We start from the raw sequence: 14,662 nt of genomic DNA, 5'->3' as shown, positions 1-14,662 counted from the left end.
GATGTCACCGCACCCTCTGACCTGAGACGTCACAGTCAGAGGATGCGGAAGACATTGGAGCTGCTGCAGAGGCATGGGGAGAGGTAAGTATTGTGCCGCCGGCTGCCGGGGCCTGACACAGACACAGCATTTGTCACAGGTCCTATAGCGCGCAGGAGTGCCTGACGGCGAGTGGGCCTCCCTGCCTGCTCAGGGCCCCGGCACTTGAACGGGTGCTGACGCAGAAGAGATTTTTTTTTCCCGCAGGAGCCACATCATTTATGCCCAAAGCTGTGTCTAGAAATTATGGTAATTGGCCAAAGGTCCTTAGAGGTAACATGGTCAATAAGACAAAAATTGCACAAATTTCTAGTAGTGAAAAAAAATAAAATTCTTGGAACATGATTGTTAGACATGATGCTGCATAATACTTTTATTAGCTCTGCTTACAAAATAATATACATCCACTTCTCACAAACAGTTAAAAAGTTCAATAAAAGTTTCTTAAATACTGTACAAGAAAAATACCGGTATCTTATCATAGGAACGTAAAATCTCTTCCCCCAATGCAAAAATGAAGCCCAACAACGAATTTTAAGGCGTTTCAGATCCTCATCAGTGGGGATATTTCAGGATGTGAATATAAGACATAATTTGCGCTTTATCATTGCCCCTGATGCTTGTAGGGTTACAAACATAAATGGTCACAACAGCAGTGAAACACATGAAATAAAATGAATTTCGAGAAACAATTCATTCCCCTCTCTTTTATAAACTCTCAGACAACTTTACCTTAAAGTGACCTTGCACCCCGGCACTATAAACTCTATACATTTCTCATGTATAGTCACTCTAGCTGGTGCCCAGTGTACCCATCACTGCCTCCTCCACTGAGATCAATGTTCAGGTCCTCCTACATCCAAGATGGCCAAGTCCAGAGCCAAAAGGCATGGGTGGAGATGTTCAGCCTTACCACTGAGCCTCCCACATCAATGCCTGCAAGAGGATCGGTGCTGGCGCAGTGGAGGAGGCAGCGGTGCTGGCGCAGTGGAGGAGGCAGCGGTGCTGGCGCAGTGGAGGAGGCCGTGTTGGGCAAACAGTGAGCACCAGGCAGAGGAATGGCACAGAAAAACTGTATAGACACTTTCCGTGCCAGTTTAGAGGGTCACTTTAAGCATCAACCATCAGAAAGAGCTTTCTGGTTTCTTTTTTTCAAATGGCACAAAGCACAACAGATCTGCATTAAAGGAGATGGATGTATCTTAAAAACCTTAAAGGGGTTTTCCCAAAATTACAAGTTATCCCCTAAGATAGGGGATAACTTGTTGATCACTCAGTGTCCCAGGAACAGGCCTGTCTTGAATGGAGCGGAAGTGCACATGCTCCGTCTGCAGGATCACCCGGGGGTGCGAAGAAAGTTATCTTTTCAGAAAATCCCTTTAAATTAAAGTAATTTTGCTTCCCAGCACAATCATGAACACACCGCATGGAGATATTCTAGATGAATTTTATGAAGACAATGGACATACAATCAACCCCTTTAATCGTGGTATTCCAACCTAAATTCACTGGATAGGTGATAATTGGTATATTTGTGTGGGTGCCGCACTAGGACCATCCCAACCCCCAGAACATAGGACTTGGGTTCCCCCGTTCTCAGCCAGGAGGAGTTATATGCAGCTTGGTCACTCACGCACCCTGCAGCTCCATTGTCACTCTATGGCACTGACGATACAAAAGATGTCCACAGCTGAGCGCTTGGCTATCCTCCTCAATACCATAGACTTTAAAGCAGGGCATGTGTACAACTAGCCACTACGATCAACTTTTCCGGTCTTGCAACCATGGATGAATATAGACAAGTCTGGTGGGGCCCACAGTGATCTGACAAGTATTATCAGTGACAACTTATGTAGATCAGAATACCCCTTTAATACTGGCTGCATTCTGTATACATTCAAGACTATGGGACCAGCACAGCTAAATAAATCTACGCTTCAACCAATGAATAACAGATCTTTAAAGGGAGTTTTCCAGTTGTTTGAAAAACTTAAATCACTAATAAATGAAAAGTTCTACAAGTTTCCAAAATATTTTGTTTGCGGTCATCTAATAAGATCACGGATTACATACAGGGACTGAAAAACATAACCCAAATGTATCCAGAACATCTCTCCTGGTTGGTTACAGAGTAAATTTAGATTGGGTACAACTGTATCCACTTCTCAGCTGAGAGCAGGACCGGAGGTGCAGATTCTCAGCTCAGAGTAGAATTGTTTTCATTCTGTGACAGCTAATGAATATCTTGAAAGTAGTGAGAAATTTTAAATCCAATGGAGATTTTCTAAGGCGGATATTTCAGACAAATACTAAATTTATTAAAAAGGTGCATGTCTAATAAGTATGGAATAACTTAAAGGGAATCTGTCAGTAGGATCACCACTATATGGGCATGCAGGTCATAAGAAGTTGAATAAAATGATTCCTTGATATCTCCGATGTCTTATTCCAGAGAAATCCACGGTTTTCTTAATATGTAAATGAGCTGTTAAGAGCTATAGGCCGGACATAGATCCCCTGGAGAATCAGCCTCCAGTGATTATTGTAAATAAGGGAAGTTACCAGTGTGAGACATGTAGATCAGGAGAGCAGACTGTCAGCCATTACAGGTCTCACACTGGTAACGCCTCCTTTTCATTTACAATAAGCTCTGGAGGCAGATTGTCAGGGAGATCTATGTCCGGCCCATAGATCTTAACAGCTCATTTACATATTAAGAAAAACGTGTATTTCTCAGGAACAAAACATTGGATCACTGATATCAAGGTATCATTTTATTCAACGTCCTATAACCTGTATGCCCTTATAGATGGCTTAGGAGGGTTGATCTTACTGACAGATTCCCTTTTAGCAATACTTGGGGCAATTAACAATTAGCATTGCTGGACCCAATCGCTCAACCTCACTATTTTCAAAGAGTGTCGAGAACAGAAAAGTCAAATTTTTGTGCAGAGTTTGCAACCTTTTTATGCCAGATAAACTCCATAAGACCAATAATAAATCCTCCCCGTAGTAAAATAGAAAGATGTAGCATTATTTATTACACAGAAAACCTTTTTCAAAATAATCTTGTCTTTAGCATAAAACAAAAGAAATGCGATTTAAAGGGAGCTTATGGCTGCTGACCCCCAGGATCACCCCCCGATGATTGCTTTAACCAAAGTGCTGGGGACCCTTTACTGATCACAATGGATTAGTGCCTCCTCCTACAGATGGCCGTGCTCTTCAAGACAAGGGGACAGTGCGTCACTACCTGGCCCAGTCACCTGTATGGAGGAGGCGCTGTTCATGTGTACGCAATATGGAGCTACAGTCCTCCCTAAAAGATGGATACAATCACTGTATGGAAATTTTGGGGGATTGGGTTCCTCCTTAAACAGCCCAAATCCTTTAACTCGTGATCAATGGAGGAAAGTTTGCCTGTGACAATCACAAGTACACGAAAAAAACAAGAAAGAAACGCCATCATCAGAGCAGCTGTACAACCTCCATCCAAACATCATCATGGAGCATGACCCTGGGGGACCCATACTCTCGTTAATCGTCACGTCACAGTGTTAATAATATGGCTGTATAACAGGAGGGGCTATATGTTCCCATAGCTGGCCATAGACATTAAAGGAGAGGATGCAACCTTTTCAATTCATCACTGCTTCAATTCATTAATAGCAACAAGAGATTGTCTGGGAAAAAAAATTAAGCACAATAAATGTTACAATTTGTTACTTTTTGCAATGCATGCAGTGAAATCTGCAGTAATATCCAGACGTAATATGTAAATTACAGTGCATGGCCGCAGTCTTACATAGCGCACTCATATGCCACCAGGACACATGGATGGAAGGTCTCTATTCACCGACAGCAAGCAAAACATTTCAGTTGTGAATTTAAACACCAAGTATATTCTGATGCATTTTTTTTTTAGCCAGTGCACAATTATAACCTAAAGTTTTTCAAATAAATAGCCAATTGTACTTCTGTCGCTTTTCAGGCCCCTAAGGGTGAGGCGCTTGTTAAGGATGGGAAGGTGGCAGCATGGCAGTCACACATCTGATCTAATGTTTATGGCCAGCTTCAGAACAGGGAAAGACTTTTACATTTCCCTTTGGCACTTGATGGAAGCGATAAGACCGGTGACCAAAAATACAAGAGCCATGACCCAAATGTGGCTTCTAATTGAATACAGTGGAGATAATTTCAGAAAGCTAAAAGGAACACCCCATGAAACTCATCCATTGTAATATATCACCAGGATAGCCCCCTTTATGTAGATTTTAGATGCACTCGTTTTGCAGAGCATAGCCTGGAAGTTCCCACAGAGGCATCTTACAGTGGGGAAAGTCCTGCACTTGGCCCCAAGTGGCACAGCAGGTCATTTATTTAACATACAGGAGTGATTTTTAATCGCTAACACTTGGCAAAAACTAGAAAACTATTGGTCACTATGGAGAACGACTCCAGTGTCCCAGGTTGTGTCTGTGTCAGACAAAAGCCAGTGAGACAGAAGGGGCAGCAGGAAGGTGAAGGCTAAACTTCTTTTCCAAGGTCCTCCTCCCATGTTATACCTTGCTTGTTAAAGTTCTCCAAAATAACTAAAATGTATTAAATGTCACTTTATGGCCTCCTATTATATTTGATGACAGATTTTGGGATGGGTGAAGGTACCAGAGAGTTGATACCATTACCTAACCTCCCAAACATTATAATGGGGTATGTCCTTGTATGCACGACCCATCTCTCCAAGGAATGGACTAAGACTTTGTTATTGGGACCCCACAATGAGAAGTCCATGGTACATCTCTTTAAGAAATACAAGTTAGCCACAGTTGGGATCATAGTTTGGTACATTAGTCCTGCGGACTATCAGCGTCCGGGTCACCAAGTTTCAATTGGGTGACAAAGAAAATTCAATATAAAATAAGTAAACCCCCACTACCCACAGTCTCACCCAGTCAGTACTACTGATTCTGGTGAGTGACCTTTTGGCAATTCAGGTTCTAAAATTTGCTCCAATATTGGTTAATATTACAGCCTGTAAATAGAGTTTATCGCCCAACTTGTAGGCATCACCAGCCGGTCCATCATAGGCTGGTATCGGCAGTCTCCGTTTTTACAACAGCTGGTTCGGACATGGTATCTGGTTGTCCATCCCGACAGAACAGCACAGTTGGGTTTTTACAGGCCCACATAGCCACATCCCCACCATTAGCCGGGCTGGAGGAAGAGACCCTACTGCCCTGTGCATGCCGGTTGCCGTATCGATCCCGGATAGGGTCAGCCCGTCCTCTGACCTCTCTGTTCTGACCCTGCGTACACAGATAGGCTGCAATGTTCCTAGTCCTGTAACCCTCTTCCCGATTCCGACCAAGCAGAATGGATATATTGGGGTTGCGGATGGCATAAATCAGCGGGTTGATGGCCCCATTGGCCCATGCCATCCATATGGCCACAGTGTCCATAATCGGTGTGAAGGGGTAGTCCCCGGCGGCTGCCACCAGGCCCATAACACAATAGGGTCCCCAGCAGCAGATGATGAAGACGATCATGATAAGCACAGTGGTGGCCGTTCTCATCTCGCTGTAGAAGCGCAGCAGGTGGGCGTAGGTGGTCACCGGGCGGACCCGGATCTCCGACAGCCTCACGGCTTTACAGATGTTATAGTGGCAGAAGCACATGAGGCCAAAGGGCAGGAGGTAACAGAGGACAATCAGGGAGATGCTATAGGCCGCCCCCAACCGGGAACCTGCGGAGTGGAACACGTACATGCAGTGGTAGTAGCCCTTCTTATGGACCACCCATTGCTCCTTGGCCAACAGGTACCAAGGGAAGGAGAAGCCCAGGGCAGTGAGCCAGGCGGCCACCAGCAGCTGCACGGCCCTGGTCCGCCCGATCTTCTCCTGAGGCTGCCGCACGATGGCGTAGTAGCGGTCCAGGGAGATGAGGGTCATAGTCAGGGTGGACACGATCCCGAAGCAAGAGTTAAAGAAGCCGTTGGCAAAGCAGAAGCGATCCCCGAAAAGCCAGGCGCCCCCGCGGGAGAAGAGCAGCACGAAGGAGAAGGGCAGGCAGAGCAGCGCCGTCAGGAAGTCGGACAGCGACAGCGACAGGATGAAGGCGTTCGTCACCGTGCGGAGCTGCCGGTGCTTGCTGATCACCAGGATCACGGCGCAGTTCCCCAGGCAGGACAGCAGGAAGATAGCGAGCAGCAGCAGCGCCTGGCAAGCCACGGCCACCCCGTGCAGCAGCGGGCTCCCCCCGGCCTCCTCAGCGGCGCTGCGATTAGTGCTGGGAGCAGCGGTCCCGACTGCACCGTCTCTTCCTCCGACTACGGCAGCTGTTGTGACTGCTGTCCCGACCCCCGGGCCGCCCGCAGCCGTCAGGTTGCTCAGCAGAGCCAGGGGGAGCTCCATGGGGCGCTGCTCGGCCGGGTGGCGGCATCCCTCAGGCTCCGGGGCTGAGGCCGCTGCTCCCGGGGATGCGATCAGCCGGAGTTCTCGCCCGGGTCCAGGTTCTATAGCGCTGGTGACGTCACAAACGTTACCAAGGAAACAGAATCTCTGCTTTGGTTCTTTTACGCACAGAGAATGGATGGAGGGGAGTTAACCCTGCAGCTGCCGGGGGGGAAGGAAGAACACGTGCAGCTCTGCTCAGATGAGAACAGGGGCCAATTTAGGCACAAAGGGTGGTGTGGTCCTCTAATGGGCATGTGCCCTGACAAAGTAATGACCCCCAAAGGTCAAGCAGCAGAAAACCCCATTGGAACGAATTACCCTCTACAAGGGTGCATGCACACGGTCAGTAAACGCTGCGGATTGGACACAGCGCACCTGCGCTGCGTGCAATCCGTGGCGGCCAGATGTTCGAGCATAGTGGATGGGATTTCATGAAATCCCATGCCCACTATGTGTCTCCGTGCACCTGCGGATCACCCGAGGAGACGGACATGCAGCGCGTATTCACAGACCGCAGCATGTCAATTTCTCTTGCGGAGACTAGTTACCCATCAGGGGGAGGTTACCTTGCTGTGGTTGATGGGCACACATGAATTGGCCAATTTATGCGCCAAAAACCTTCATTGTTTGTAAGTACTCTTTGCCAAGCAATATATTGCTCCATACAGAATACTGGCCCCCATATAATGCCTCATGCAGGCTGTCCCCCCTCCCCACACACACATATAATGCCCCATGCAGGATGTCACCCCCCCCCCCCCCTATATAATAATGCCCCATGCACTGGTCACGGGTCCCATAGCGCACAGGGGTGCCCGACGGCGAGTGGGTCCCCCCGCCTGCTCAGGGCCCCGACACTTGCCCGGGTGCTGATGCCGGGCCTGAGTACATGTATGCTGCGTTCAAAGCGCTGCCAAAAAGGATCGTGTGCACATGCCCCAAGGGTTCACTTCTTATGGAATGATGCTCAAAAAAAGCTGCGCTCACTTTACATTTTCTGTCCAGTGCGTTTCTCTTTTTGTTTTTTCCTTTCTCTTCTCTGAGAGGTGGGGTTGGGGGAGAGTGACAACCAAAATTACAACAATTCCGCAATTTAGACTTTATTTGCTTTATGGCAAGTTAAATTATTTTATATTTTGATAGATTGGATGCAATATGGAATATGTGGACATCATGTGGGAGGGGAGACTGATGGATACCCAAGAATCATTGCATGACTTCGATGCCAATATCATAAATATTTAAGGGGTTAAACAGCAGTGATCAGAGATAGCTGTGGTCACTGCTGTTGAAGGCGGCAGACTGACTGTTTAACACAGCCAGCTCCTGCTGTGTGCTACTATTATGTTTTCGTCGGGAATGGGTTAATTTAATAGTGGCATCCATCACCTATATTCCAATAGTTGTGTAACTAGAGTGAGCTGAGCCGCAAGACACAATTTTGATTGTGGCCCTGTTACATCTGTCAGAGGCCACAGGCTAAAAAGGCTATCTCAGACAGACTTGGCACAAGCCATGCCATCAGGCAGATTCCAGAAGAAACCCGACACCCTTTAACTCCTGTACAGGTTTCTGGACTTACAATGGGATCCAGTGGATTGCTGACATCCGAAAGAGCAAACCAGAGGCAGCTCTGTCCTGTCTGACGCTGCTCATTGAGAGATGAGTGGCGCTGATTACGTCACGCCTGCACATACTTGTCGAGACATCTGCACGATTGGCAGTTATGTAATTGTCTTATTCATACCTGCCAACAAAGTATGTGTCCCAGCAAGTAAGTGCAGACGTGGCGATGTCGGCGCAGCTCACCTCCGGTTGAAAAGAATAGTGCGAGACAACACTTTTCAACACCAGCAGATTAGTGTATGAACTTCATATATCATTTTTAAGGGTCAGTAGAAAAAACTCTCCACTGAACACTTCTTCCCACTGGTTTCAGCAATTGGAGGGATCTCTGGATCCGGACCTCCACAAATCAACAGTGGTAAACAGACTACAAACCGTAAAAATAAACATTAAGCCAGAAGAATATTGGTGTTAACATCGGCTTCATAAGTATATCACAAGCACACACATATACACAACATAAAATATCTGTGAGGTTTTATATGTTCCATTATCTCATAAAAATGTCCTTAGTGGAACCACAGTTCAGCTTCCAATCTACAGATTTGCCTTCACTGGGTAACGATCACATCCATTATCTACTGATCCAATGTCCATGACAAGTGCAGCAGAGTAGAAGAAATTGTCCACAGCAAACAGTAAGACCTCATTCAGACGTCCTTGTTGCACATAAGTGTTCTATCCGTATTTTTCAGATACAATATGTACACTACAGTCTATGGGGTTATTCACATGTCCATATTTTTTCACAGACTGTCTGTTTTTCCGGTATCATAGATGACAAGGGCCAATCAGAGAAAAGGTATAATAGAAACAAGTCACCAATTCTGCATTTATCATAAACTCCTGGTTTTGGCTCCCACTCCTGAGAAAAAATACTGACCGAATACTGATAGTGGGGCCGTGGCCTTAGAATGGAGCTGCAGTGCACATGCTCCACCGTCGCTCCATTCACTCCTTATACTGCAGTTTTTTCTTGCAGCCCCATAGTTAATGGAGGGGCGAAAGAGAAAGTACACTGCCACTCCACTCTAATGGGGAAATAGGGACCCCAGCAGTTGCGCCCTCACTGATCTATAAGTCATCACCAGTGTTGAGCGAGTATGTTCTGTTAACCCTTTCACCGAGTATGCTCGGGCCGAGCACCGAGTAGTTACAGCTGCTCGGTGATATGGGTGAATCGCTCCCGTGTGCATGATTTGCAACTGTTTGACAGTTTTATTACATGTGAGGAATGTCTATTTCTTACAAATTCCTCCCATGTAATAAAGCTGTCAAACAGTTGCAAATCATGTACATGGGAGCGATTCAAACATAACACCGAGCAGCTGTAACTACTCGGTGCTCGGCCCGAGCATACTCGCCAAAAGGGTTAACAGAACATACTCGCTCATTACTAGTCATCACCTATCCTGTCGATTGGTGAAAACAAATTATCACCTCCCAACCCCTTTAGGGCTGTGTGTGTAAATTATTGCATTGCACCCCTAATTAAGCACAGAATGATGGAAAGTCTGATCTCAGGACTACCATGAATTATAACTTTAGAGGAAGGAATGTGATACTCTGGAGCAATGGCAGCAGAACGCTTAACATTTGCCATCTTTGGCAATGACAAACCAAGTATAACAGTATTGTCAGCACTTACCTAAAATCCAAGAGTATTGCTTAGGAGAACATCACCCATTTCTTGGGCACCTGGAGACATTGGGTTCTTATACTGCGGATCTTGTTGATAGGTTTGTGATCAAGAAGAAACTTTAGGAATAAAAATTAAGGCGCTCAGCTCCACCATATACTATGAAGTGCTGCCAGCTCCTCCTGATCTCTGTCTCCAGTCTGTCCTGATTAGTGACACATGAGGTGCAAGAGCTGAGCACATTCAATTAAAGGAAAACTCCCCCATTCACACAGAGCAGCTCCTGCATCTTTTATTTATTTTAAATAAAATCATGTTTGTTTGTTTTTTCAAAACATTTGTATTGCATTGTTTGTTTGTTTTTTACTAAAATGCCAGGGTGTTGGAAAAATATCTATACAGCTCCATCTCACAAAGGTGTAGCCCACATACCCCCATGCTGAACTATGAATGTTGATGAGCTGAAGTCTGGTGCTGGTGCAGCACATATAAGACTCAGTTCACACCAGTGTCTGAAAAACCTTCCTTTTTTGCAACTGTATGGTAGTTTATATGTCTGTATTTACAGTCACAATTTAAAAAAAAAATAATAAAAGGCCCATTTCAGTTTTCTATGTAATCTCAGCAATGGATCCATTAAAAATGATGCTATAGGAATAATGTCTGCAGGTCTCATCCAAAATACAGGAGAAATTGGCCTAATTGTCAATGATCCCGAAGCCCTTGGACTCCTGGGCATAAAGTGGGTATTCACAGGCGCTTTGGGGCAGGGCTTAAATAGCTCCAAAAATGTTGGTAACTGTGCACCGCTGCACTTTGCCAGTATAGAAAACATTAATTTACTGAAGTCTGTGTTCTATCAGTTTTGCCCATTGACTGAAAACACAGCTGTCTGAGCTAAGGCTACATTCGCTTTTGGAGCCAATCTGCTCCAAAAAAAAACCTCTTGGAAACCCATTCCTATTCATTTCTATGAGAAATTCACATTAGGGATTTTTTTTCCCTGAAGGGGTTTTGAAAATACCTGATGTAAAAAAAATGAGTGTATTTCACTTCTTTGAAGCAGATTCTGAATGAAACCTCTCCAAGCTAGGCATTGTTCAATCAAAAGACTGCAAATAAAACTTCAAAAAACTTTTCCAAAACTTTTTTTTTTTTTTTTAAAAACCTTCTACATAGAGGCATTGGATTTGTCCAACTCAAAAACCTATATGTGAACTTAGCCTAATGCAGGAATTGCTGAGGACGCAGCTCTTTAATCCTGGTTTATTCCCAGCAGCGCCCTCATTTGGGATGCCTCCACCTATCACGGCATGGAGCCATTAGCAGAAGTAGGTGATATATTCTTATGAGATCACACATGTATGGTGTCATCTATCAGTGATATCAAGAACCATGTTGGTTTTCATGTTATTGTAGCAAGAATGACCAGACTCAAGTTACCCTATTGTCCACTGTTGATCCCTGGGGATCCAGAGTGGCATATTGCACGTGGCAGCCATTGATCACAAGCACGCATTCACACCAGAACTCAGTGGGGCTATCACATGCATCGGACATACTTCTAATATGGGTAAGGTGTTCACACTTCTGGACACACTGTGCATACAGAGAACACGTCACCTGGCAATACAGAGGTAACATCACAGCCATAAAGTGATCTGGTGACTTCCCTTCCAGGTAAGGTATATTCACATGCAGAAGTTTTTTTCATGAATTTCTGCAATATAAAGGCTTTGTAAACAGATTTTCTTGTTGTTGTTCATTTGCTACCTAAAGGCAAAGTTAAGCCACTTTCTAACCAGCTAGCATTAGAAATTTTCTATAGTTTTGCTGTCGCAAAGTCTGTAACATCATTACCTAGCTGAGTGCTCTGCAAAAATGTTACAAGTACTGGCTATGACGGCTCTTTGCTCTCCGCTTCTCTCAGTGATAAGAGATAGCAGCGGATAAATGGTTGTACACAGATATCCAGAATATGGACATAGGAGAAAGCCACTACAGTGTCATGGAGGGCAGAGAAAACAGGCTATAGAAAAGGGGGAAAGCACATGAAGAGGAAATCAGTGCAGGATAGAAGCTGTGCTGATACATGAGCTGATGAACACAGCAGAACCCTGGATACACACAGACCTCATATCCAGCATGTATTACAGTGAGGGGCAGTCCTACAAGAGAAAAATCTGAAACTCATGCTGTAAACTATATATCAGGGGGGCTGAATATTGAAACTGCAGTTTTATTAACTAAAAGTAATAACTAGCATGTAAAACAATAGTTTTATTTTCCATGTCATAGGTGTCCATATCTTTTTCTGCAGCATAGCCATGGATTTCTGCTAGCCTCATTCAGATGAAAAGAAGAGTAACAGAAATGTCGTCAATAAATCTGCCGTGTGTGAATATTCCATTAGGATTCCTCGGTGTGGGCAATGACTGAATAGGGATTCCCTGGCCTAAAAAACAATGTTGAGAGCCACGATTTAGGTGAAGAACTTATGAAGGTAAGCTTCTAGTTTGGGCTTAAAAATAAAAGCAGGAATGGCAGCTTGTCAGATTTATCACATAACACACATAAGTAGCACATTATATTACATAAATGGAAAAAAGTCAGTTTTACAGAATACACAACTGAATATACTCTTGTGCTTCATGTCTGTGGCTTTTCGACCACTTATGTGGCCCTCCTCATGAAACTAAATAAGTGTCCAGGATTCAATGTGATGATGAGAATGTAAAGGCTCTCGCAGGTGAATCTGATTAGTCAATAGAGGGGTCAAAGCAGGGTCCCAATCATAGAATCAAAGTGTGTTTTCGGGATGATGACCACTCACTGACTTGGTAAACCACCTCAAGCGCTCAGTCTAATGACAGATACTGTATATACACTGCTCAAAAAAATAAAGGGAACACTTAAACAACAGAATATAACTCCAAGTAAATCAAACTTCTGTGAAATCAAACTGTCCACTTAGGAAGCAACACTGATTGACAATCAATTTCACATGCTGTTGTGCAAATGGAATAGACAATAGATGGAAATTATTGGCAATTATCAAGACACCCTCAATAAAGGAGTGGTTCTGCAGGTGGGGACCACAGACCACATTTCAGTACCAATGCTTTCTGGCTGATGTTATGGTCACCTTTGAATGTTGGTTGTGCTTTCACACTCGTGGTAGCATGAGACGGACTCTACAACCCACAGAAGTTGCTCAGGTAGTGCAGCTCATCCAGGATGGCACATCAATGCGAGCTGTGGCAAGAAGGTTTGCTGTGTCTGTCAGCGTAGTGTCCAGAGGCTGGAGGCGCTACCAGGAGACAGGCCAGTACACCAGGAGACGTGGAGGGTGCCGTAGGAGGGCAACAGGACCGCTACCTCCGCCTTTGCGCAAGGAGGAACAGGAGGAGCACTGCAAAATGACCTCCAGCAGGCCACAAGTGTGCATGTGTCTGCACAAAGGGTTAGAAACCGACTCCATGAGGGTGGTATGAGGGCCCGACGTCCACAGATGGGGGTTGTATTCACAGCCCAACACCATGCAGGACGCTTGGCATTTGCCACAGAACACTGGCGCCCTGTGCTCTTCACAGATGAAAGCAGGTTCACACTGAGCACATGTGACAGACGTGAGAGTCTGAAGATGGCGTGGAGAGCGATCTGCTGCCTGCAACATCCTTCAGCATGACCGGTTTGGCAGTGGGTCAGTAATGGTGTGGGGTGGCATTTCTTTGGAGGGCCGCACAGCCCTCCATGTGCTCGCCAGAGGTAGCCTGACTGCCATTAGGTACCGAGATGAGATCCTCAGACCCCTTGTGAGACCATATGCTGGTGCGGTTGGCCCTGGGTTCCTCCTAATGCAGGACAATGCCAGACCTCATGTGGCTGGAGTGTGTCAACAGTTCCTGCAAGATGAAGGCATTGAAGCTATGGACTGGCTCGCCCATTCCCCAGACCTGAATCCGATTGAGCACATCTGGGACATCATGTCTCGCTCCATCCACCAACGTCACGTTGCACCACAGACTGTCCAGGAGTTGGCGGATGCTTTAGTCCAGGTCTGGGAGGAGATCCCACAGGAGACCATCCGCAACCTCATCAGGAGCATGCCCAGGCGTTGTAGGGAGGTCATACAGGCACGTGGAGGCCACACACAATACTGAGCCTCATTTTGACTTGTTTTAAGGACATTACATCAAAGTTGGATCAGCCTGTAGTGTGTTTTTCCACTTTAATTTTGTAGGGTGACTCCAAATCCAGGCCTCCATTGGTTAATAAATGTGATTTCCATTGATGATTTTTGTGTGATTTTGTTGTCAGCACATTCAACTTTGTACAGAACAAAGTATTCAATGAGAATATTTCATTCATTCAGATCTAGGGTGTGTTATTTGAGTGTTCCCTTTATTTTTTTGAGCAGTGTATTATTTAGCATTAGCTGCCATGTACAGGGGCTATGCGCTATCACTATATGGATCGTCCTAAGGAGCTGAGCCCCCTCTTTGCAACGCAGGTGCCGGCTCTGTTGCACAGCCAACACCATACAGTAACAGATGCGATCGGAGCACGCTCGGATCGCATCAATATAAACTCTTAGATGCTGACGTGAAGCCACATTTAAAACCCTTCACATCGGCCATCAGTTTTTACAGCCGCCGACAAACCATGCAGCACGATCGCGGTAGATATTTAATTTCACAATGCAATAAGGAAGTATTGTACTAAGCTCCCCAAGGGGAATAAATTAAAATGTAAAAAAAAAAAATTGTACATACGGTATATATCCTTAAAAATACAAAAAAAAGTGAAGAATCCAGATTGTAAGGCAACTATTGATTGTGTCTGTTATGAGGTGAGAGGTATATATAGTGTAAATCAATCAGTTTTCTCCAAAAGTATATATATA

The 14,662-nt window shown here is 45.2% G+C and overlaps 1 protein-coding gene across 1 annotated transcript; it reads right to left on the bottom strand.

Moving 5' to 3' along the window:
• Positions 1-403: 403 nt before the first annotated feature.
• On the bottom strand, positions 404-6,582 carry GPR135 (G protein-coupled receptor 135). The gene has a single exon (XM_073638747.1). The coding sequence runs from the start codon at positions 6,447-6,449 to the stop codon at positions 5,121-5,123; it is 1,329 nt and encodes a 442-aa protein (XP_073494848.1). The 5' UTR covers positions 6,450-6,582; the 3' UTR covers positions 404-5,120.
• Between the last annotated feature and the right edge of the window lie 8,080 nt (positions 6,583-14,662).

Source organism: Phyllobates terribilis, unplaced genomic scaffold (genome assembly GCF_046119375.1).
Source record: "Phyllobates terribilis strain yellow unplaced genomic scaffold, ASM4611937v1 Scaffold_7__3_contigs__length_470593459, whole genome shotgun sequence".
NCBI lineage: Eukaryota > Metazoa > Chordata > Amphibia > Anura > Dendrobatidae > Phyllobates > Phyllobates terribilis.
This window is presented reverse-complemented; position numbering and strand designations above follow the sequence as displayed.

Excerpts from the sequence above, each read along its gene's own strand:
- GPR135 (XM_073638747.1), bottom strand. The coding sequence starts at position 6,449 with ATGGAGCTCCCCCTGGCTCTGCTGAGCAACCTGACGGCTGCGGGCGGC.